The following is a 24,213-nucleotide window of genomic DNA, read 5'->3' on the forward strand; positions in this document are numbered from 1 at the left end:
GTTTGATCTTTCTCTCCCCAAAACTTATATTTCAAGGATTAAAAGGTTGGAAAAAAGAGACTACTTTCTTCCTTCATGGTAGACACATGCTAATAAGACCAAATAGTAGCTCAAAGGTGGAAGACTAAGTGAATGTAAACTGTGAGGATTGTCTGATAGCTTGGAAATGATCTTCCTGGTTTATTAATAAGCAATGTTCAAAAAGAATAAACAAAACAAAACAAAAACCTGATTGTTAAATTGAAAACAAACCAAGAAAAAGACCAAAACACCACCACCACCACCACAAAACCCCACAGAAACAAAAAACAAACAGTTTTCATGGAGTTGATGTTTGACTTCGAAACTTCTGAAAACCAAGTGAAGGATATTTGCCTAATATGCTGCAGAATCAATGTCTGTCATAATCGTCACTATACCTTTCTGCTGCAGTGTTGGCACATTTAAGGACAGGCACTGGCTCCCAGATCTCCGGGTTTCATCCCTTTATATCTAGCCAAGCTTGACCTTGATTTCAAGGGAAAGCCAAGGACAGGCAGCCTCAGTGGCTGCCACTGGTGAAAAGATGAAAGAATCATGTTTCCTTTATTGTGTGTTTGGAGGCTATCAAGGCTGAAGTGTATGAACGGTTGTGTTGTGGATATACAATCCAGCAGGAGGTAAATCTGAAGAGCTGTGCAATAATCTGGTGCAAGTGTATTTGGAATAAGACTTTGCAACAATCTGGATATTTACTTTTAGTACATCAAACACCAACATTTATTAAGATAAATAAATACAACTAAACAAATACAAAGAAAAGTTCTTGGTGTCCACCTGATCTCTCTTTGAAAGGTAGAAAAAGGGCAAAAAATTTTTAAAGTAAAACTTTTAACTTTTGAACAGAAGTACCTGCTGACGCCTTCTGTTTCTTCCCTCATTGCGTCCTTTTCTTTTCATTTGGTCCTCGCGCATAGAGTCAAAGTAGGGGTTCTCCAGGAGTTGGGCACAACTCAATCTGTCATCTGGATTCATCTTCAGACACCCCTTTGGAAGAAGAGAAAAGCAGAGACAATACTGAGAGAGGGATTTATTTTGTTACTGTGACCAAAACCTCTGAACAAATATGAGCTTAGAAAATCTTCAAGTTTGTACATTATCGAGTGCATAGAACTTGTTAAGAGCTAGGATTGCTTTTCTTTTACCACATCAAAGTCTTTTGAGGGTAGAACTGATTAACATTCATTGTCTCTGGAAATGGCTACATTTAGCTCAGGTGTTTCCACCAGTGACATCTCTTCAAAGCAAATAGTTTGCAGGAGTCTTCAAGGAGCAACACCAGCATCATCTGGGAACTTGTGATAAATGCAAATTCTTGGGTTTACCCCAAACCCTCTGAGTCAAAAGCCCTGGGGGCAATGTGTATTAAGTCCTCCAGGTGATTATGATGCCACTGGTTTAAGGAGATGGTTGAAGAAGTGGAAGCCTCCTACTGAGAGACTCTTAATGGGGGTAACTAGAATTTCCATCCATACAAGCAGAAATAGGGGCAAAAAGGAAAGGTAGCTTCATGCCCCTTTACATTTCAGGCTCTGAGAAGCCTTTAACTCTGGCCCCCAGCTTGGGAAGGACTACGGCAGCAGAGGGGTGAGTGGTAGTCCCGACACAAAGACACTTTTCCCTAAAAAGCCCTCATGCTCTTTGGCCAGGGAATGAGACTTTTTCCACCAATAAAGATAATGGTCCACAAAGAATTGGAGCAGCCTTAGAATACCCAGGCACAGAAGATCTGGAATTTCTTGCTCTATGTCCAAAGGAGAGAAATAAGGCTCGTGAACATTAACAAACTGGGCTTTGGGACATTCAGGTGTCAAGACAATTGCTTTGTCGGAGACTGCTCTAGCCATAGGCTGCCCAGGAGTGTGTCTGTCCTTCCAAAGCTGTCCTCAGATTCTCTGGGACCCCTGAGAACTGCCTGACCCTAAGCAGTCTCATTTGCCCTTTGGAGATGTTTCTGATTAGTCCTGTTCTTTAAGAAGCTACTCTGCTCAGTGTAACCAGACTGTCGCCACTCCACATCTAATACCTATTCCAAGCAGACGACCCACTAGTTAATGATCCATGATACAGATTTACTCCAGCTGCTACTGGGAATCAGTCTCCTAAAACCCCAATATTGACAGGGATATAACCAGGACAGAAAGACTGTTCTGAGTACAAACTGTGGTGGTCTCTAATTCACCACTTCTTTCTGGCTTCTGCCTCCACCATCCCACAAATGTGGGATTAATACCCATGATCCCTACTTCCACAACCTCAAATCCAGGAGATATTCTGAATTCTCATCTCAATAGTATTAGACACTACTGACCGTGCCTCTTTCTTGAAACTTTCTTTGGCTTCTCTGATTCCTCATTTTCCTTCCCCTATCTCCTGGCCCACTCCTTTTCAAATCAGCTTTTGCTAGTGTACCTTCTCTACAATGGTTGAATGGAACTCCTCAAGGCTCAGTACTAAGTTCTTGTTTCTTCTCATCTGTTCTCAGTTTCTAGCTGATCTCATTGATGGCCATGGCTTCAATTTTCAAGGTGTGCCAGAGATTTCCCCATGTATATTTAGTCTTCTCTGAGCACTAGACCCACATACCCAATTGCCTAGTTAACATCTCTGGTCTCAAGGACACCTCCTTGTCACTATTCTCAGTTTCACTCCCTACATCTAAATCATAACTAAGTCCTACTGCTTTACGTCTCAAAATATATATATATTTTTTAACATTTTGCCACCTTTGCCCCTGTCTCCCCCTCCTTCCTTCCTTCCTTTTTTTATCTGCTTATTTATCTTATTATGATGATGATTTTGTTGTTGTTGTTGTTGTTGTTAGGAGGTACTAGGGATTGAACCCAGGACCTTATACATGGGAAGCAGGCACTCAACCACTAAGCTACATCCATGCCCCAATGAGAGTTGTTTTTAGGAGGTACTGGGGATCGAACCCAGGATCTTGTACATGGGAAGCAGGTGCTCAACCACTTAACCTAATTCTGTTCCCCTCGAGATGGTTTTGACCCCAGACTCTGTGAAAGGATCTGGGGGCCCCCCAAAAGTCTCCCAACAATACTTTGAGTCTCATTACTATGTGATATGCGTGTCCATCTATTTCTACATCTATCATCTATGTATCTATCTTCTGTATATTTGAAAGCAGACTGTACACATCATACCCCTAAAACATAATACTTCTATGTACATTTCTTATAAACAAGGATATTCATTTGTGTAACTACCTTAAATGCAATAATCAAGTTCAAGGAATTTAACATTATATGAAGCTTACAATGTATATACTTCAATTTTTTCTTATGTCCTAATAACGTCCTTTTGAGATTTTCCTGCTCCATTTTTAGATCCAACCCATTATCATGTATTGCATTTGTCATTATCTCTTTAGTTTCTCTTTCCTTTTTTATTTTAAATTGTGGAAACTGTAGCAGTTTGATGTAATTGATGAATTTCAAAAAGAAATATTGGATTATGCTTATAATCTGATCTGTACCTGGGCATGATTGAGTTATGATTAGGGCGTTGCATCCCCACCCCTTCGTGGGTGGGGACTCACAGATAAAAGGCATGGCGAAGAACAGAGTTGAGGATTTCTGCTGTTTTTAGAGTTTTATGCTGAAGACCCGGGAAGTCAGCACCTAGAGGAAAGAGAAGCCAGCACCAGGAAGGAAGGAACCTCGAACCCAGAGAAAAGCAAGCCCCAGGAAGGTAGGAACCCAGGAAGCCTGAACCCTTACAGACGTCAGCAGCCATCTTGCTCCAAACAGACTTTGGTGAGGGAAGTAACTTATGCTTTATGGCCTGGTATCTGTAAGCTCCTACCCCAAATAAATACCCTTTATAAAAACCAATAGATTTCTGGTATTTTGCATCAGCACCCCTCTGGCTAACTAATACAGAAACCTATATACAACATATATATCTTCCCATCCCAAATCCTACCAAACATACCATTCAAGTTTTCAGTGGGATTAATCACATTCACAATGTTGCAGTACCTTCACCAACCATCCATTACTAGAATTTTCCCTTTACATTAACAGAAACCCCGTACTCATTTTGCATTAACTCCCTATTGCGACTGCCTCCCACTATCCCTGGTAACCTGATCTGTACTGTCTGTCTCTCTGAGTCTGCATATTCTCCAATATTTTATTTGTGGTTACAATGGGGCTGAAATTTAACATCCAAAATCTGTAACAATCTTGTTTGCTTTGATATCAACTTAACTTCAATAGCAAAAAAACTATATTCATATACTCCTCTGTATCCACAACTTTGTGTAGTTCTTATCATAAATTACATATTTATATATTTTGAGTCCAAGACTATTGATTTATCATTATAATTTATGCATTTGCTGTTTAAATCCTGTAGGAAGTAAAAAGTGGAGTTACAAATCAAAAATACGATAGTACTGGTATTTATATTTACCCATGTCATTATCTTTACTGAAGATCTTTATTTCCTTATGTGGCTTCAGTCATTGCTTCCTGTCCTTTCCTTTCAACCTGCAGAACTTTCTTTAGCATCTCCTGTAGGGCAGGTCTAGTGGTGACGAACTTTCTCAGTGTTTACCTGAGAATTTCTTCATTTCCTCCCTCGTTTTTGAAAGACAGTTTTGTCAGATAGATAATTCTTGGTCAGCAATTCTTTTTTTGCTTTTAACATTAAAAAAAAAAATCTTCCCATGGCCTTGTTGCCTCCATGGTTTCTTTTTTTTTTTTTCAAAGATCTTATTTATTTATTTATTTCTCCCCACCCCGTTAATGTTTTTCACTTGCTGTGTCTGTCTGTCTTGTTTCTTTAGGAGGCACTGGGAGCTGAACCTGGGACCTCTGATGCAGGAGGGAAGTGCCTAATCACTTGAGCCACCTCTGCTCCCTGCTTTGTTGTGCCTCTCATTATGTTTTTCCTCCCTGTATCTCTTGTTGTATCTTGCTGTCTTTTTTAGGAGGCACCAGGAGGCTCTGCTCCCTGCTTTGTTGCATCTATCATTATGCTTTTTTTTTAAAGATTTATTTATTTCTCTTCCTGCCCCCCCCGCCCAGGTTGTCTGCTCCCTGTGTCCATTCACTGTGTGTTCTTCTGTGACCGCATCTATCCTTTTCAGTGGCACCAGGAATCTGTTTCTTTTTGTTGAGTCATCTTGTTGTGTCAGCTCTCCGTGTGTGCGGTGCCATTCTTGGGCAGGCTACACTTTCTTTCGTGCTGGGTGGCTCTCCTTACGGGGTGCACTCCTTGCGCATGGGGCTTCACTACGCGGGGGACACTTCTGCGTGGCATGGCACTCCTTACGTGCATCAGTACTGTACATGGGCCAGCTCCACACGGGTCAAGGAGGCCCAGGGTTTGAACCGTGGACCTCCCATGTAGTAGGCGGACTCCCTTACCATTGGGTCAAGTCTTCTTCCCTCTCATTATGCTTTTTCTTCTTGTGTCTCTTGTTGTGTCAGCTGGCCATGTCTGCCTATTGCGCCAGTTTGCTGTCTTCTTTAGGAGGCACTGGGATCCAAACCAGTGACCTTCCATGTGGTACGCGAGAGCCCAGTTGCCTGGGCCACATCTGCTTCCCTTATCCATGGTTTCTGAAAAGAAAGTGGCACTTACTTTCATTGAGGTTCTCTTGTATGTGACATGTTGCTTCTCTTTTGTGGTTTTCAGGATTCTTTGGTAGTCAATGGTTTGATTATAACATGGCATGGTGTGAGTCTACTTGGGTTTATCCTGTAGGGAGCTATTTGAGTATCTTGAATGTGTATATTCATTAAATTTGGAAAGTTTTCAGTCATTATTTCTTTGAATAATTTCTCTGCCTCTTTCTCTATGTCTTCTCTTTGTGGGACTTCCACAACGTGTATATTGGCTATGCTCAATGGTGTCCCAAATTCCTCAGGCTCTGTTTCACCTTTCTTCATTCTTTCTTCTTTCTGCTTCTCAGAATGGATGATTTCAATGGTCTCCAAGTCCACTGATTCTTTATTCTGCCAGTTCCAATCTGCTATTGAACCTCTCTAGGGATCTTTAAAATTTCTGTTATGATCTTCAGCTCTATTTGGTTCCTTTTCATAATTTCTATCTCTATATTAATATTCTTTGTGCTCACCTTAATTTTTCTGATTTCCTTTAATTCTTGGTCCATGTTTTCCTTTGGCTCTTTGCACATATTTAGGATGATTTTTTTAGGAGGTGCTGGGGATTGAACCAAGGACCTAGTACGTGGGAAACATGTAAATTTATGCCTAACCTGATGTGTTAAGTTTTTAAAAAAGATTTATTTATTCTATTCCCCCTTGTTGTTAGTGCTTGTTGTCTGCTCTCAGGATCTATTTGCTGTGTGTTCTGTGTCTGCTTGTATTCTCTTTAGGAGATACTGGGACCTGAACCTGTGACCTCCCATGTGGGAGAGAGGTACTCAATCACTTGAGCACCTCAGCTCCCTTCTTTCTCTCTCATTGTCTTTCTCCTTGTTGTGTCATCTTGTTGCATTAGCTTGCTGCATCTGCCCATTGTGCCAGCTTGTTGCCTTGTTTGTCTTCTCTAGGAAGACTGGAAACCAAACCCAGGACCTCCCATGTGGTAGGTAAGAGCTCAATTGGTTGAGCCACATCCGCTTCTAAAATTTTTGTCTGGTATGTCCCAGGTATGGTTCTTTCCATTGCTGGCTTCTATTGCTTTAAGCTTCTCCTTTACCTGGGCCATCACTTCCTATTTTTTTGTACATTTTGTAATCTTTTGTTGAAACCTGGGCGTTTTAATATTTTAATGTGTTACTGTTGGAATTTAGACTCTGTGGCATCTGTTCCTTAAGCTTATATCCAGCTAGTGGTATGAGAGAGCTTTCCTTGAATCCTTCTTAATGTATCTTGAATTCATTCACTTCCTTTGTATGGGCCTCCATTTTATTGAGATCTAGTCCATCACTAAATACCTCTGGGTCTTTATTAGAATTTTTAGATTCTTAGACGAGGTGGCTAATACTGAGCTGCTCCATGGGCTTAGACTGGAACAATGTCCTGCTTGATTAACTTTAGAAGCACTGATAAGAATCTGATGGAGTTGAGGCTTCTGAGTCCATGTCTGCCTAGATTAATAACTTTCTGCACTCCAAGGGCCTGATGAATTCTCGAAGATGCTCCCTGTTAGGGGAGCTCCTAACCTGGGAGAAGTCAGGATGATGAGGGATGAGAAACTGGTAATACAATTCCCAAGGAAGAATCCTTTTCTTGAAATTTCTAATCTCTCTGACAGCCCTTTATTAAAACTCTAATAATCTACAACTTTCTCTTTTTTTATTATTTATTTATTTACTAACCCCCCCCAGCAGCTCCAGTTGTCTGTTCTCTGTGTCCATTTGCTCTATGTGTTCTTCTGTGTCCACTTGTATCCTTGTCAGTGCCACAGGGAATCTGTGTCTCTTTTTTGTTATTGTTGTTGCGTCATCTTGCTGTGTCAGCTGTGTGTGCAGTGCCACTCCTGGGCAGGCTGGACTTTCTTTCGCACTGGGTGGCTCTCCTTATGGAGTGCTGCTTGTGGGGCTCCGCTACACGGGGGACACCCCTGCGTGGCATGGCACTCCTTGCACACATCAGCACTGCGTGTGGGCCAGCTCCACACGGGTCAAGGAGGCCCTGGGTTTGAACCGTGGACCTCCCATTTGGTAGGCGGATGCTCTATCTGTTGAGCCAAATCTGCCTCCCTTTCTCTTGATGACCAGATCAAACTAGTATAGTGATAGGATGGCCACAACTATAGGAAAAAAACTGGATAATAAATAGTAAAACTGTGAGCATGGTCTCATGTTTAAGCTTAATGAAGAGAATACAAACACTTGTTGTAGACGGGCCACTGCATGCCACCACTGTCCCTGGCACTGTTATTGACTACTGTTTTACCTATCCAGGCAGTTCCCTTCATAGAAGATAACCCAGTCCCATAGGAAAACTTCCTGTTGTAGTAGCTGGCATTTATTGTTGAAATCTCAATCCAAGCCTTCTTACATCTAACAGGGGGCAGAAATCTGAGAGAGAGGGTAGGCCCATAGAATAGCACAATCCTTGACCCACTTAGAGAATACTTGGGTCTCAGTTTGATACTTATGAGTCTAAATCAAATTTGAATAACAAATTTAGCTTCACCCAAAATCATGGGCAGGCCAACAAGGCACTTCATCCCTTGAGATGAGGAGCTTGTCCTCTACAATGGAGTTTTCATGTCCTTGAGCTGCCTTCCAGGGAGCTTTTTCTCTGGTTACCTGGAGCAGTAAACCACCTGAGGCTCTGGCCTCTACCTGAGAATGGGTTGGGCTTACAGTGCTTGATGCCTCCCCTCTCCCTTGGAGGTTTTGCTGAATTGCAGGTGAGTCAGAATGAGCTGTTAAAAACAAAATCAGGGAATTGGGCTTCCAGGCAGGACCTGCATAGTTCTGGGTGAAGGCAGGTCAAATCATGGAGCCAGAGTACATAGCAGCTGAGGTTAGGTGGAGGAGGGTAAGGAGGGTGTGAGTACACACAGGTTTTGAGCTCTGAGTCTCAGAGAGGGCTCAGACTGGAGCAATCCAGCGCCCTTGATAGCACCACAGCAGGGACCAGCATGAGCACAAAGGTTGCCATCCAGTTGACCCCACCTTCTAGATCAGATGAGTCTCAAACTGGGCTGCTTATCATGATCACCTAAGGGGATATTTAAAGATTCCAAGGCCCTACTCATAGAGATTCTGCTTCTGTAAATCTGAGGTAATATACTGAAATCTGTATTTTTAAAAAGCTTCCAAGTCATTCTTATGAGTAGCCACAATGGGAAATCACTGCCGTAGATATTCATAGAATGCAACTGTTTGTTAAAGATAGATAGCCTCACTAGTATCTCCATCCCCATTGAGCTTTCATTATCCATGTTGGATAGAAGGCTCGCACCTTCTAGATGGCCTCAGTGGGTCAAGCATGACTGCAAGACAGGTCACAGGCAAGTTCCTTCTGCTTTTTATTAGAATGTGTCCTTTGTTTGACCATCTCTCTTGGGCCTAGTGTAAGGGCTGGGTCTACTGTCTGCGTGGTTTCGACTTTGCTGGTTTTCTACTAATTTCAATGACTACATTAAAACTACTACTGCGGAAAACACCAATGTTACATTTTCTTATTGTTTTCATTGACTATATTCTACTTTGGTAGTATTTGACCCACTGGCCACCTTTCTTAGAGTTTCCAGGATCAACCATTACAATTTATAATTAATAATGGTTATAACTGATTTTGAAGTACCTTCATGAAATTTAAAACCATGGGATGAGCATCTGAGAACTTCTCCTCAAGAGTTTCCTAGGAAACAAAATAAAGAAATTCAAAGTTATATCTCAACAAAGTAACATATTTTGAATGTACTGGTAATAAGAACACTGTGGGGAAGTGGATGTGGCTCAAGGAATTGAGCTTCTGCCTACCACATGGGAGGTTCCAGGTTGGGTTCCTGGTGCCTCCTAAAGAGAAGACAAGCAGACACAGAGAGCACATAGCAAATGGACACAGGGAGCAGAGTGACAGCAAACAATGAGGAGGTGGGGGAAGATAAATAAATGAAATATATCTTTTAAAAAAATGTACTGTGAAATATTTTTAAAAAACCAAGAAGGACACTTTGGAGAAAGTACCTCTAGTAGGTTAGATAATTCCTTTTGAAGTTTTTATAAAAATCATGTTTTTACATAATTTTATTCTATAGCATGAAAGTCTGAAATAAAAACAAGTTATTTTCTTGATTGCACCAGGTCTTAAGTTGATGCTGTGTAAATGTGGGTCCCAAAGTTTCCATTTGAAATATGACAAGAGTACTATGATAGCTGTGTCTTATCTACTTTCTGGAATGCTTTGAAGATTAATGAAAACATGTTGAACTACATATGTAAGAGCTCTACAGAAAACAAAAGAATGATAAACACAAAATTCAGAGTCATGGGGAGGGAAAGGTATAGCACTGAGGAGGAGAGCACATTGGGAGAGGGACACTTCAAAATAATGGTAATATCCTATTTCTTTACCTGGGCAAGGGACACATGGGGGTTTGTTATATTTTATTCTTTAAATTAAACATCTTCTACAGATATTATTTTTTAATTAAGTCTTTAATCTTGTAGTCTATTCAATCTTTAACAAATACATTAAAAAGAAAAATGGTATATAAGTCAAAATATATTAAATAATTGATTTTAAGTGGGCATAGAGTATCTACAGACAGTTGGGCCATTTGAAACTTAGAGTGTGCACATGCATCATAAATCATGATCTGGCTACACAGCTCTTTCTGCATCCCTGCATCCCTGCGGACACACCTATTCTGCATGCCTTTCTTTCCATAGGCAGATTCTAGATCATATGGAGTTTTAAAGATCATAACCCAGAATTAGGTAACACAGACAGGAAATCAAGGTCTACAGAGAGTTAGAGGGTCAAGTATTCACTGATACATCCCAAAATCAAGGCAAAGAACTCAGCAAGAGGATAGAGATGACCACTGTGATTTAGAGTTTAATGACTACCATGAATGAAGACCATTTTGTTGAATGGCCTTCCATTTGAAAATAATAAATAGTGAAGAAATGTTTTTTTATTGAGTTGAACCTGGTTCTACAAACTGAGAAAAAACTTAAGACAGGGAGTGAATGTAGTTCAGTGGCTGAGCATCTGCCTCCCATGTACAAGGTTCCAGGATCAATCCCTAGTACCTCCTTTAAAAAATAAGGAGGACTGTAGTAAGTACAATTTATGAGAAAATAATTATTTCAGGGAAAATTACTCCAGTGCTCTGAACCAAAAAGATCAAAGTACTTATGTAAGGAATTAAATATACTTTCACTTCAAATTGAACACTGATTTAATCTCTGAATAGACAGGACAAGTAAAATTTTTAAAGAATTCTTCTGGTTCACTTTTATTATCTTTTATATATTTTCTTTGATCTGAGTCTGTATGTCACAAAAAAAACAGAAACCAAAAGCACAAACATAAAAAAATTTCCATCCCTTTAAAGAAAGGAGCAACATGAATAGTAAGTATCCAAATTAGAGCAGTTTACCATGTCTTCTGGTTCAGGTATACTGATTCCATGGAAAAACTGGTTACTTTTAAAGATAGATTGATGTCTTGGGATTAGTTTTCCTGCAAAATAAAAGCCACAGAACTCAAGATAAACTTAGGAAAAATAATACAGGGCCTATATGGTTATCTTCTGAGGTCTAGGTATGAAAGAAACATTGAGCCCAGTCATTTTCTCTTGATTTTGGAGGAAGGGGTCACTGCAAAAGCATGGCTTCTCAGGAAAGGTCAGTCAATCCACACAACTGTCTCTACCACACTTCATTTGGTCTGCCATTCACCTTCCATCAAAAGAGGTGAGAAAATGGTGCCAGGGGCTTTACACATGAACCCATTTAATCTTATAACAGTCTCATAATAGGTGGTATCTTTAGTCTCTACTATACAGATGAGGAAACTGAGGCTCACAGAGGTTTAATAACTTTTCCAAGTTCAAATGACAAACCCAGAATTTTAACTCGGGTTTGTATAATAACAAAGCTCACCATAAATTTCCACAAACCTTTTAGGAAATCAATCAAATGGACAATATTCACTGAACATGTGACCTATAGTGATACTCTACCCCACATTTTTCATGTTGCCAAATTCTCCAGAAGAACGTGTTGGTGACAAACAGGGAACTGCACTAATTCCCTTGCTGCAGGAATTCCCTTGCTTAGTAGGCAGGCTGTCAAGAGAGTCTAGGGCAGGGGTACTTAACCAGGGGTCCATGAGCTTGAATTGAAATTTAAAAAACCACATTATTCTTGTAGGGACATGTTGGTGTGGGTGGGATCTTATTTATTAAATACACAGTACAGTGTGGACTTAGTAAGGGGTCCGTGGTTTTCACCTGACTGGTAAAGGGGTTTGTGGAACAAAAAAGGTTAAGAACCTTTGGTTTAGGGGAAGGAATGAATGAGTGCTCATCTTGTATGTAGAGGTATCACTTTCTTTGCATCTATGCTTCTGGTATAAAGCTGCTGCTAAGCTTTTGGGTTATATTCTTTTCCAGTCAGGAAGAGGGAGACAACAAATGCTGAAGATGCTGATGAATTACAACAGCTTGTGAAAGTGACCCACTGACCCATTCCTATTTCTGCACTTAACTGGCTGCATGACTTCATGCCAATCATGGAAGCTCCCTGAGCCTCAGTTTCATCATTTGTAAAATTGGTACAATTAAAACTGTTATCACTCCCTTAGTGGTTTTTCTTTAAGACTAAGAGAGACTGTATGAAAGTAATGTGTAACTTCTTAAGTTCTATACAAAGGAGAAATGCTAATATGAGTTTATGTTCTAGCAGCCATAGCCAGGGCAGCACTCAGGACATACAATCAACCTCTTGACCTCTAGGGCAGGGGCCTGGGAACTCTGGTCTGGGGGCCACATCAGGCCAGGCTTCTGTTTCTGTATGGCCAGTGACTTAAGTGGTTTAAAAGAAAAACAGTAATTTGAGACATAAGAAAATTAATATGGAATTGAAATTTCAGTGTCCATAAATAAGGTTTTATTGGAATACAACTATGCCTATTTTTTTTTTTTCCATATTGACTATGGCTGCTTTTGTAACTGAGGCTGTACGTCTGTAAAACTTAAAATAGTTACCATCTGGCCCTTTATAGGAGAAGTTTGCTGACCCCCTGCTCGAGAAGAAAGGGAGTGGGGAACGACCCTCTTTTACAGAGGATAGAAATTGCATTTGGTCAATTATCTCTTAGGTTAAGCTCTAGACAGCTGACTCATATCCTCATTCCTATCTTAAGCTGAAACGGACAATGAAAGTATAGTGTATTCCAGGGCTAATTGATTTTACTTGGAAAGGCATCTGAAAGCTCTTCCCTGAGAGTAGTTATGGGTCTATATATTGGGAAGAGCATTAGGATTTGGCTATAATCCAGAACCCGCAACAATCACCTTGAGCAACACTTTGGAGAAGAAAGAAAATGCTTGTTTTTCATTACAACAACATACTGTTACTTCAACAATTTAGCAACTTAGTAGGCCATAAAAGCAATACATACCCAGTGTTCTGATTATCAGATAAAGTTGGTCCACATCTGATTTTCCAGGCCAGAGTGGCTGGCCAGTCAGGAGCTCTGCAAAGACACAGCCAATAGCCCACACATCGACAGAAGAACCATACTGGGTATCTCCCACAAGAAGTTCAGGAGCTCGGTACCATCTTGTAGCAACATAGTCAGTGTAGGCATCTCCTGGAACTGGAAATGCATCAGACCTGGTGAGTCATTGTCCCCCAAAATGTGAGCTACTCCCAAGGGCAGGCAAGCTTCAATAACTCTCAGAGGCCATGATATTCCTAAAGTTAATGCACCGAGGCATTCATTCAGTTATACTGTGCACTGACTTAGTCAATTCACTTTTCAAAGGTACCTTAGCCAGTTAACATCTGTATAATTCCAATCAGGTTGAAAAATAAGGATTTCTATAGTGGAACTTTAAGTCTAAACCAACTATTGTTTATTTGACATTACTATCAGGATGGTGCTGGACAGCTGCCTTAAACTCATTTTTCTATCCAAATTTGTTACTTAGGACTCATTAAGAAAAAAACCTCAGTTTGAATCCTCGGGCTGAGTCATGGGTGGTATGTGATAGGCAGATGACAGGAGAGTTGGGCGCAGCCTCACTGCCAGTCTTGTCCTACTGCCAAAGGTGTGACCCCCTGGGGCCAAGGCACTTGCAAGTGGGTGAAAGCAAATGCCACAATTCCCACATGACCTTGAAGACTCAGGAACCCTGCTTCTTCCTTTGAGGCTGAAGGCAGGTTGGTGAGAAGATTCCACTGGCCTTTAACTTTCAAAAGGCAGGTTTCATATGTGGGTTTTACAAATGCAGAACAGAGGAGGAGCATTTGGTAAACAAGGTGGGCTTGCAGAGATGGATAACTGGGCAATTCTCCTTAGAAAAGGCTTCAGGCAATGTGCTTAACTGCCACAAAAGATGGTTCAAGAAATAGGAGCTAGGAGGAGGACTTGGCCCAAAGGACAGGGCGTCCACCTATCATATGGGAGGTACACGGTTCAAACCCCAGGCCTCCTTGACCGGTGTGGAGCTGGCCCATACTCTGTGCTGATGTGCGCAAGGAGTGCTGTGCCATGCAGGAGTGTCCCCCGCATAGGGGAGCCCCATGTGCAAGGAGTGTGCTCCGTAAGGAGAGCCGCCCAGCGTAAAAGAAAGTGCAGCCTGCCCAAGAATGGCGCTGCACACATGGAGAGCTGACCCAACAATATGACGCAACAAAAAGAAACACAGATTCCCAGTGTCGCTGATAAGGTAGAAGCGGTCACAGAAGAACACACAGCATATGGACACAGAGAGCAGACAACGGGGGTGGGGGGGGGTGGGGGTGGGGGTGGGGAAGGAGAGAAATAAACAAATAAATCTTAAAAAAATTATATAAAATTTTCAATAATAAAAGTTAATGAGCAGCAGACTTGGCCCAGTGGTTAGGGCGTCCGTCTACCACATGGGAAGTCCACGGTTCAAACCCCGGGCCTCCTTGACCCGTGTGGAGCTGGCCCATGCGCAGTGCTGATGTGTGCAAGGAGTGCTGTGCCTCGCAGGTGTGTCCCCCATGTAGGGGAGCCCCACCCGCAAGGAGAGCGCCCTGTAAGGAGAGCCGCCCAGCGCGAAAGAAAGTGCAGCCTGCCCAGGAATGGTGCTGCCCACACAGAGAGCTGACACAAGAAGATGACGCAACAAAAACAAACACAGATTACAGCGCCGCTTACAACAACAGAAGGGACAAAGCAGCAGCAAATAGACACAGAGAACAGACAACCGGGGTGGGGGGGGGGGGGAAGGGGAGAGAAATAAATAAATAAATAAATCTTTTTTTTTAAAAAAAAGGTTTATCAAATCATTTTTACAAAAAAAAAAAAACAGTTAAAGAATGCCAAGACTATAACTCTTGGAAGGAAACATAGGGGCAAATCTACATGGCCTTGAATTTCTTTTTTGTTTTTTAAAGCAGACAAAAAGAAAATTTAGAACATTAAGAATCATCCGGTATAATCAAGTAAAGCATCAATACCCCAAATTAAAATGGCCCTGAATTTTGCAATTGTTTCTTTTTTTTTTTTTTTAAAGATTTATTTTTATTTATTTAATTCCCCTCCCCTACCCTGGTTGTCTGTTTTCTGTGTCTTTTTGCTGCGTCTTGTTTCTTTGTCCGCTTCTGTTGTCATCAGCGGCACAGGAAGTGTGGGCGGCGCCATTCCTGGGCAGGCTGCTCCCTCCTTCGCGCTGGGCGGCTCTCCTTATGGGTGCACTCCTTGCGCGTGGGGCTCCCCTACGCGGGGGACACCCCTGTGTAGCACGGCACTCCTTGCGCGCATCAGCACTGCGCATGGCCAGCTCCACACGTGTCAAGGAGGCCCGGGGCTTGAACCGCGGACCTCCCATGTGGTAGACGGATGCCGTAACCACTGGGCCAAAGTCCGTTTCCCTGTAATTGTTTCTTAATACAACATCAAATGCACAGGCAAAAGAAAAAATATAGATTTAAAACTTTTGTAAATCAAAGACAATCAAGAGAATAAAATGACACCCCACAAAAAGGGAGAAATAATTGGAAGTTATATATCTGATAAGGGATTAATATGCAGAATATATATAAACTTGTACAAGTTAACAAGAAGATAAACAATTCAAGTTAAAAATGGGCAAAAAATTTGAATAGACACTTCTATAAAGAAGAAATAGAAACGGCCAAAAAGCACATGAAAAGGTATTCCACATTGTTAGCCATTTGGAAAATACAAATTTAAACCACAATGAGATACAACTTCACTCCTAATAGGATGGCTATAATCAATAAAATGGAAAATAACAAGTGCTATTGAGGATGTGGAGAAACTGGAAACCTTGCACATTGCTGGCGGGAATGTAAAATGGTGCAGCTTCTGTGAAAAACAATTTGGCAGGTTCTCAAAAGTTAAACAGAGAATTACAATATGACCCAGCAATTCTACTCTTAGGTATATACCTAAAAGAACTGAAAACAGGGACTCAGATACTTGTATGCTAAGGTCCTTGGCAGCAATATTCACAAGAGCCAAAAGATGAAAGCAACCCCAGTGTCCATCAACAGATGAATGGATAAACAAAATGTGTATATATACAATGGAATATTATTTAGCCATAAAAAGGAATGAAACATGCGATAACACGGATGAACCTTGAAAAATATTACACTAAGTGAAATAAGCAGGACACTAAAGGTCAAATGATGTATAATTCTACTTAAATGAAATATCTAGCACAGGCAAATTCAGAGACAGAAAGTAGATTAGAGGTACAGGGGCTATGGGGAAGGGGAAATAGGGGAGTTATTGTCTAATGGGTACAGAGTTTGTTTGAGGTGATGAGAAATTTTGTATATAGATGTGGTAATGGTTGCACAACACAGTGATTGTAATTAATGCCATAGAATTTTAAGCTTAAAAATGGCTTAAATAGCAAATTTTATGTTATAGGATATTATCACAATTAAAAAAATAAAGAAATTTGGGAAATAGACTCAGAAAGAAAATAACCACTAACTAGTTAAGGATGATATTTTATTTCTTTGAAACATTTTTCTACCATAAAAATCATATAAGCTTACTATAGAGAATATGAAAATAATAATAAACAGAAAGAAGGAAGATAAACCCAAGCTATACCACCCAAAGAAACCTTGTGTTAATATTTTGGTGTATACTTTCCAGTCTTTTTCTTTTTAAAATCAATTTTATTGATACTTATTAATACAGCATACAATTTATCCCAAGTGTACAATCAATGGTATTTGGTATAATCACAGTTGTACATTTATTGCTTCAATCATTACTGGAGCAATTTCATTATTCCAAGAACAACAACAACAACAACAATAATAATAAACAAAAAACCCACAAAAAGCTCTATCCCTTAATAAACACCTTCTTTCTTTTTTTAGCAGCATAATTTTTTAAGTATGTGTAATCACACTATATATATAATTTTGCATCCTGCTTTTTTCATCTAATTATATACATTTACCATGTTATTATAAACTCTTCCTAAACTTGAGTTTAGTGTCTGCATATCATCCTACCAAGTGATGGTGCCATGATTTATTTTACCTTTCCCATTTTCCCCTATATTCTACCATTATTAATTATACTGGATTGACAATCTCTGCACAGTTTTTTTCTGGATTTAGGATTAATTCTTTAGAATGACTTTCTATGAGAGGAATTACTAGGTTGAGAGATATGAACATTTTATATATATGTTTATATATATATATATATTTTAAAAGATTTATTTTATTTGTTTCTCTCCCCAGCTCCCCCGCCCCAAATGTCTGCTCTCTTGTGTCCATTCGCTGTGTGTTCTTCTGTGTCCGCCTGCATTCTTGTCAGGCAGCACTGGGAATCTGTGTCTCTTTTGGTTGCATCATCTTGCTGTGTCAGCTCTCTGTGTGTGCGGCGTCACTCCTGAGCAGGCTGCGATTTTTTGCACAGGGTAGCTTTCCTTGCGGGCAGACTTTGTGTGGGGCTCTGCTATGCAGGGGACACCCCTGCGTGGCATGGCACTCCTTGCACGCAGCAGCACTGCACGTGGACCAGCTTACCACATGGGCCAGGAGGCCCTGGGTTCGAACCCTGGACCTCCTATATGGCAGGCGGACACTCTATCAGTTGAGCCACATCCACTTCCCTGTTTATATATATTTTAAAGTTATAAAAGTAATTCTCAAGAAGCCGTGTTAACATTTTGGTGTGTTTCTTTCCAGTCTTGTATTAATATTACACACACAGACACATACATTGTCTATGCAGGCTAAACATGCAGTTCTGCATTCTTTTTTTTTTTTTTTTAAAGATTGATTTATTTATTTAATTTCCCCCCTCCCCTGGTTGTCTGTTCTTGGTGTCTATTTGCTGCGTCTTGTTTCTTTGTCCGCTTCTGTTGTCGTCAGCGGCACAGAAAGTGTGAGCGGCGCCATTCCTGGGCAGGCTGCTCTTTCTTTTCACGCTGGGCGGCTTTCCTCATGGGCGCACTCCTTGCGCGTGGGGCTCCCCCACGCGGGGGACACCCTTGCGTGGCGGGGGACACCCTTGCGTGGCACGGCACTCCTTGCGCGCATCAGCACTGCGCATGGCCAGCTCCACACGGGTCAAGGAGGTCCGGGGTTTGAACCGCGGACCTCCCATATGGTAGACGGACGCCCTAACCACTGGGCCAAAGTCCGTTTCCCTAGTTCTGCATTCTTTTTCATTTATTCCCATAGTGTGAGCCTCAGCATTTTCTCAATTCATTAAAGTTTTTCAAAACATTAATTTTAAGATATTATATTAAATCAGATAAATTCTTTAGCCATTTCTTTATCTCTGAACATTTAGGTTCTTTCCAATTTTTCCCCCAGAAATATATTATTCCACAGTGAACATTATGGTATGTTTTTTTTTGGGAGGGAGTAGCATATTGGATTATGAGAGAATCCTAAAAGTGAAATTAAAGGTTCAAAGGGCACTTTACAAAAGTTTTTGATTGGGGTTTTATTTGTGAGTTGTTTTTATTTTTACAACTTGCATGTATGCCAGAATCTCCTCTCCCCAACCTCAGATAAATGGCTGCTGATATCTCTGTTCAGTTTTTATTATTATTATTAGAGAAATTATAGGTTTACAGAAAAATCATGCAGACAATAGAGTTCCCATATACCTCCCTGACATTTTGCCCCTTTTATTAACACTTTACATTAGTCACAATTGAGGAAACAATATTATTATAATTTATTTACCCAAGGATGTGATCCAAACTGTTTCCACTGAAAGCAACCTGGTGAGCTTTGAGAAAACTACTGTTTTGAAAATCTTTGCCAGACTGAAGGACGAAAAGTAGTATTTTAATTTGCATTTCTTTGACAATGGAAGATTATTTCATTTTTATTAGCCTTTTTTCTTTCTTCTGTGAATTAACTGTTAACACATTGCTAATTTTTAATTCAGAATTTTAGTGCTTATTTCTTATCAGCTTGTCAGTTTTTTATATCAAGCTGTTAATTTTGAAAAATTCTCGCCCTTGATTGTTTTAAAATTGTATTCTCTATGTATCTCCCTCTCTCCTCTCTGTTTCTGTCTCTCTCTCCAGTGTATTTTTAAGGAACTTTAATTGTTTATGTGGTTAAGTCTCCTGTGCCAATGTTAGCCTTTTAGCATGGCATGGCTTCAGTGTCCCCTGCCCTTGCCTCTCTTATTTTATCAGTAATGACCCAGCAGTGCCCCAAACCAGTATTTACAAGGAACTAATCTGTGAGCAGTCCCTGAGCTCATATCTCACTGAGTTTTTAAACTATTATTAACAAGTTGTCAGTCTCTTGCACTATATCTTTTTTTATAACAAATATCACGGCAGAAGAAATTATTATTGAAATTGCCACAATGAGTTTACCATTCAGAGACTATGAAAATTAAATTTCTGAGACAGATGACCCTAATTTTCAACTCAGTTTTAGTGTTCTGCATTCAGAGAAGAAATGACTATGTTTCCTAAAGGGTCTCAGCAGGAAAGCAAAATGAATATTCAAGGAAAAATTGAGTGGGTTTATATTTTCAGAAGCATTGCCAGACCATGAAGAAAAATCTCCCAAAGGAACATTTACGAGGTAGCTTTTATTTGAAATGATTCTTTTATGTTCTTAATGTTTATAATGACATAAATTTGTAGCTTTCCTTTTCCACTTACCACATCTTAAACATTTTCCAATGTCACTGAACATTGTAAACATCACCTCTAATAGCTGCCTATTATTTCATGATATGGATTTATCAATATTTGCTCAAACGTCGTCCAGTGTTTGTTCATTTCTCTTTGCAACCACATGGCACAGAGAACAATTTCATTGGGATTCCATCATCTTAAACTACCAAGGACAGGAACCTCAGAAAGCCTTGATCCATTTTTGTTTCCAATCTTTGCGTAAGGACACTGATTGTGCACATACATATATTGCAATGTGTATATTTCTAATATGTATGCTTTTGTCCACTGCAAATTTTCAGATTCAGGGAGAAACAGTTATTTGTTCCTCTTTCCCTTAAGTTCTCCCCTGCCTAGGATGAGTTACCTTTTCTTAGCACTGCTTCTGAATCTTTTCTCTTCTGTTATCATTTTACTCTTTTGGTGTTACCAGCTCCATGAAGTTTTTTTCCAACCACTCTCGTCCACATTAGTATCTCCCCCCAGGGAACTGTCGGCACCTTCCCTTTAATATTTTATTGCCAATCATCCTGTGTTGTTCTTTGATTGTTCCTTCTATTTCAGATTATAAGTGCATGAAGAGCGGAAATGCATCTAATAATAAGTTTCCTCCCCTATAGGGCAAAGCACATAAATATGACAGCCAATAAACTCTTGTCGAATGGAGTGGAGTTGAAGTGCAAACTAATGTACTGACTAAAAGGTTAAAGGCAGAGTTTCCTTTCTGAAGACTAATAACATGACATTCAACATATATTTAATATCTAAAGTAAGAATTCAAACTATATCATATCACAGTTATCGGAATTGGACAAAATTAGTAAAAAATTGCTACTTACTCAGAATCCGTGCAAAGCCAAAGTCACAGATCTTGATTATTCCTTGCTTAGTTATCAGTATGTTTTCAGGTTTTACATCTCTGTGAATACACTGTAAGATAATATTTGATTATTTCTTTGAAGTACCAAAAAGACAAGGCTTAATTTTAAACTTTAACTATGAATGTTAAATTATGGATAAACATAGCTTATGAGATAAAAATAAATATGGGTTTCTTCCATTTTTCTAAAGGAATTTAAATTGGCAATTTTGCACTTGTAAATCCTGTCATCCAAAAGAAAAAATATATTAAAAATGTTGCTGGGACATGAAAACTGTTTTGTTTCGTTGTTTTTCTTGAGGAAAGAGTACCATATAATTATTTCTTCCACTTTTTACTGGGCCCTATTTAAACTATAAGAGGAAAAATAAAATTCTACATGAGATTAGACTCAGTATCCCTCTAAGAACTGCTGCCACCCAAGAATCCAATTAAGGTTGGATAAGAATTACAATTTTGAGAAATTGGAAAAATATGTGAATGACAACGGAACTTAAAATTTGAGAGATGAGATTAATTATCATCCAAATCAGGACACCAGGCACATACCAGACCTGTTCTGGGTATGCTGGAACCTAGAGTCACTCTAGTGATACCAAAGCATGTGGCATCAGGGGTTGAGAAACACTTAGATTTCCTCAACAGTGAGCTACCCTGGAATGCCTAGCAATTCTCCCGTGAGATGTGCACACAAGCAGCTAGAATCCCTCCCAGGAGAGCTGGACACCCCTAAGAGGCACTCTTACTCAGAGAAACTCCATTTTTCTTTTATACTAGCACACCTTAAACCTTACTGCATCATTCTACTGATCCTGAATAAAGCAAAGGCACCATGCTCCCTCCCAGAAGAGGACTGAGCTGGGAGCACCCTTGGTACACACACGGTTAATCTGAGAGAACACATAGGCCCTATCCTTCAGAACTTCACCCTTCCAGTTTATCCAATCCCCAAACAATCAAATGGGCAAAAATGACAGCGCTCTCCTTCTATAATGTGGCCCTCATCAGAAGAGCTGTACTTCTCAGAGCACTTCCATGTGACTGATTTCATTCTCACAACAGTCCTGAGATTGCCGGTGCCCCTGCCAGAGTCTAGAGATTCAAGAGTAATGTGAGTCAGCGCCTCCTGCCTTCCTTCTCTGCCATGCTGCCAGTCCCTCTGAATGTCCGTCAGGTTGGCAATTCTGAAATAATTTTTCTTTGCTTCTACAATAGCCATTCAGCAAGAAGAAAAAAGAGCCTGAATCCTAAATTCATTTTAGGTCATGAAAAAGGCCCTGGTAACAGAAGCTGCTCCTAGTTAGTCTTAATTACTGTCAACTGTTTGATAATTTAGATGATGAGCAGTTTGGAAAAGTTTTTAGGCCACTAAAAGCCTAAGGCCTTAGATATTAATTTAAAAATTACACTTTTGGAATAAAGAACCCCACAGTTTTAATATCATCCACTTTTTAAAGCAACACATATATAGAACTAAGACTAACACTCAATCAATGGTGATTAAATTAGAAAATTATGTACCTCAAATGAGTTTGCATCAAATTCCAAAATTTCTACACTCTACATGTAGCGTTATAAAGTAAATAGACTTACACTGATACCTGTCTACTGGCTTATTTAAATGTGAGTGTGTGTTTTATCTAATGCAAATCCATGTGAAATTCATAAACCTTTCTTTCCAACCAAAAAAGTATTAAGGCAAATTAAGTATTAATACATTCCAAACAAACAGCAAAATTTATTGGTGTAGGCCAGGTAAGAGAAGCCACTGATAGAGAGGGAAAAGATACTGAAGAAAAAGGGAGTAAGAAATACTGAAACACTGAAACAGTAAAACAGTGTGGAGGATGGAATATGCTTAAACATATAGCATCCACTTCCTACACTGCAAAGCTCCATTCAGGGCAAACTCCCTGCAGTGTCTCTGCAATCAGCTTATTTTCTATTCAAGGATAAGAAACATGCAAGTCACAGTAAGAGAAGAATTTTAATAAACATGGGTTCCACATACAGCTTCTGGCAGACATTGGTCAAGCTGGGTTACTGTGATTGAGATACAATCTCATTTTTATTCGCTCACAAGCTAGCAAGAAGAGGTATCCATAATACTTTATACCAGACCCTCAATTTCAAGAATCATTGTCAGAAACTTCCACCTATACAGCTTTTTAAAAAATTTCTTTCTCTTTATTGAGATTCTCATATTGTTCATTCATGATTTTCCTTACATCCTTTAGTTTCTTTCTCTGATTTTCCTTTATTTCATTTTATTTTTTCTCAAATTGACTTTATTGGTACATATTAATATATCATACCATTCTTCCAAAGAATACAATCAATGGTATTTGGTATAATCACATAGTTGTACATTCACCACTTCAACCATTAGTAGTGCATTTTCATTATTTTGAAACTACTACTAATAAAAAACAAACGAGAAACTTCTTCACCCCTAAATCCTTGAATGTTTTTAATTTATTTTTTATTATTTTATTTCATTTATTTTATTTTTTTAGGAGGTACTGGGGATTGAACCTGGGACTTGATACATGGGAAGCAGGTGCTCAACCACTGAGCTACACCTGCTCCCCTATACAGCTTTTTTTTTTTTTTAAGGTTTATTTATTTCTCCCCACCCTCTTGTTGTTTGCACTTGCTGTGTCTGTCTTCCTTGTTTCTTTAGGAGGCACTGAGAACTGAACCTGGGGCCTCTGATATGGGAGGGAGGCTCCTAATTGCTTGAGCCACCTCTGCTCCCTACTTGGTTGTGTCTCTCATTATGCTTTTCTTCTTTGTCTCTTGTTGCACCAGCTTGCTGTGCAACACTGAGATGAACATTCAATGTCCAGTCATGTGCAATGTCTCTTTGAGTCCCTGCTTTTATTTCTTTGGGGCAGACACTTAGGAGTGGGATTGCTGGGTTATAGTAACTCTATGTTTAACTTTCTGAGGAACCACCAAATTGTCTTCCACAGTGGCTATACCATTCAACACTGCCACCGGCAATGTACAAGGTTTCTTAATTTTTCTGTATTCTTGTTAACACTTATTTTCAGGGTGTGAAGTGGTTACTCATTATAGTTTTAATTTGCATTTCTTTAATGGTTAATGACATTGAGCATGTTGTCATATACTTATTGACCATTTGAATGTCTTCTTTGGAGAAATGTCTATTCAAATCCTTGGTGCATTTTTTAGAAGCAGTTTTTTTTTTTTTTTTTTAAATTTTTTTATTTTTTATTGACTTTGTAATAATATTACATTAAAAATATATATGTGAGGTCCCATTCAACCCCACCCCCCCACCCCCCCTCTCCCCCCCCCCAACAACACTCGTTCCCATCATCATGACACATCCATTGGATTTGGTAAGTACATCTTTGGGCACCTCTGCACCTCATATACATTGGTTCACATCATGGCCCATACTCTCCTCTATTCCATCATGTAGGCCCTGTGAGGAT

General features: G+C 39.8%; 1 protein-coding gene across 18 annotated transcripts in view; it reads right to left on the bottom strand.

The window, feature by feature from the left end:
* CDKL4 (cyclin dependent kinase like 4) overlaps window positions 1-24,213 on the bottom strand; it is a 124,026-nt gene that overhangs the window by 40,557 nt on the left and 59,256 nt on the right. For 14 of the 18 annotated variants that reach the window (XR_011646087.1, XR_011646086.1, XR_011646088.1 and 11 more), the window contains 5 exons: window positions 20,709-20,799; window positions 13,137-13,334; window positions 11,110-11,192; window positions 9,303-9,359; window positions 892-1,026 (listed from right to left, as the gene is read on the bottom strand). Coding sequence is in view for 11 of the 18 variants with exons in the window: in XM_071208783.1 (XP_071064884.1) it covers window positions 892-1,026; window positions 9,303-9,359; window positions 11,110-11,192; window positions 13,137-13,334; window positions 20,709-20,799 (564 nt within the window). In the remaining 7 variants the exon portion in view is untranslated. Of the gene's footprint in view, window positions 1-891; window positions 1,027-3,535; window positions 3,681-9,302; window positions 9,360-11,109; window positions 11,193-13,136; window positions 13,335-20,708; window positions 20,800-24,213 lie in introns of all 18 variants that reach the window. The other 4 variants (XR_011646092.1, XR_011646089.1, XR_011646090.1 and 1 more) reach the window with 1 other exon arrangement.

Source organism: Dasypus novemcinctus, chromosome 17, assembly GCF_030445035.2.
Source record: "Dasypus novemcinctus isolate mDasNov1 chromosome 17, mDasNov1.1.hap2, whole genome shotgun sequence".
NCBI classification, from domain to species: Eukaryota; Metazoa; Chordata; class Mammalia; order Cingulata; family Dasypodidae; genus Dasypus; species Dasypus novemcinctus.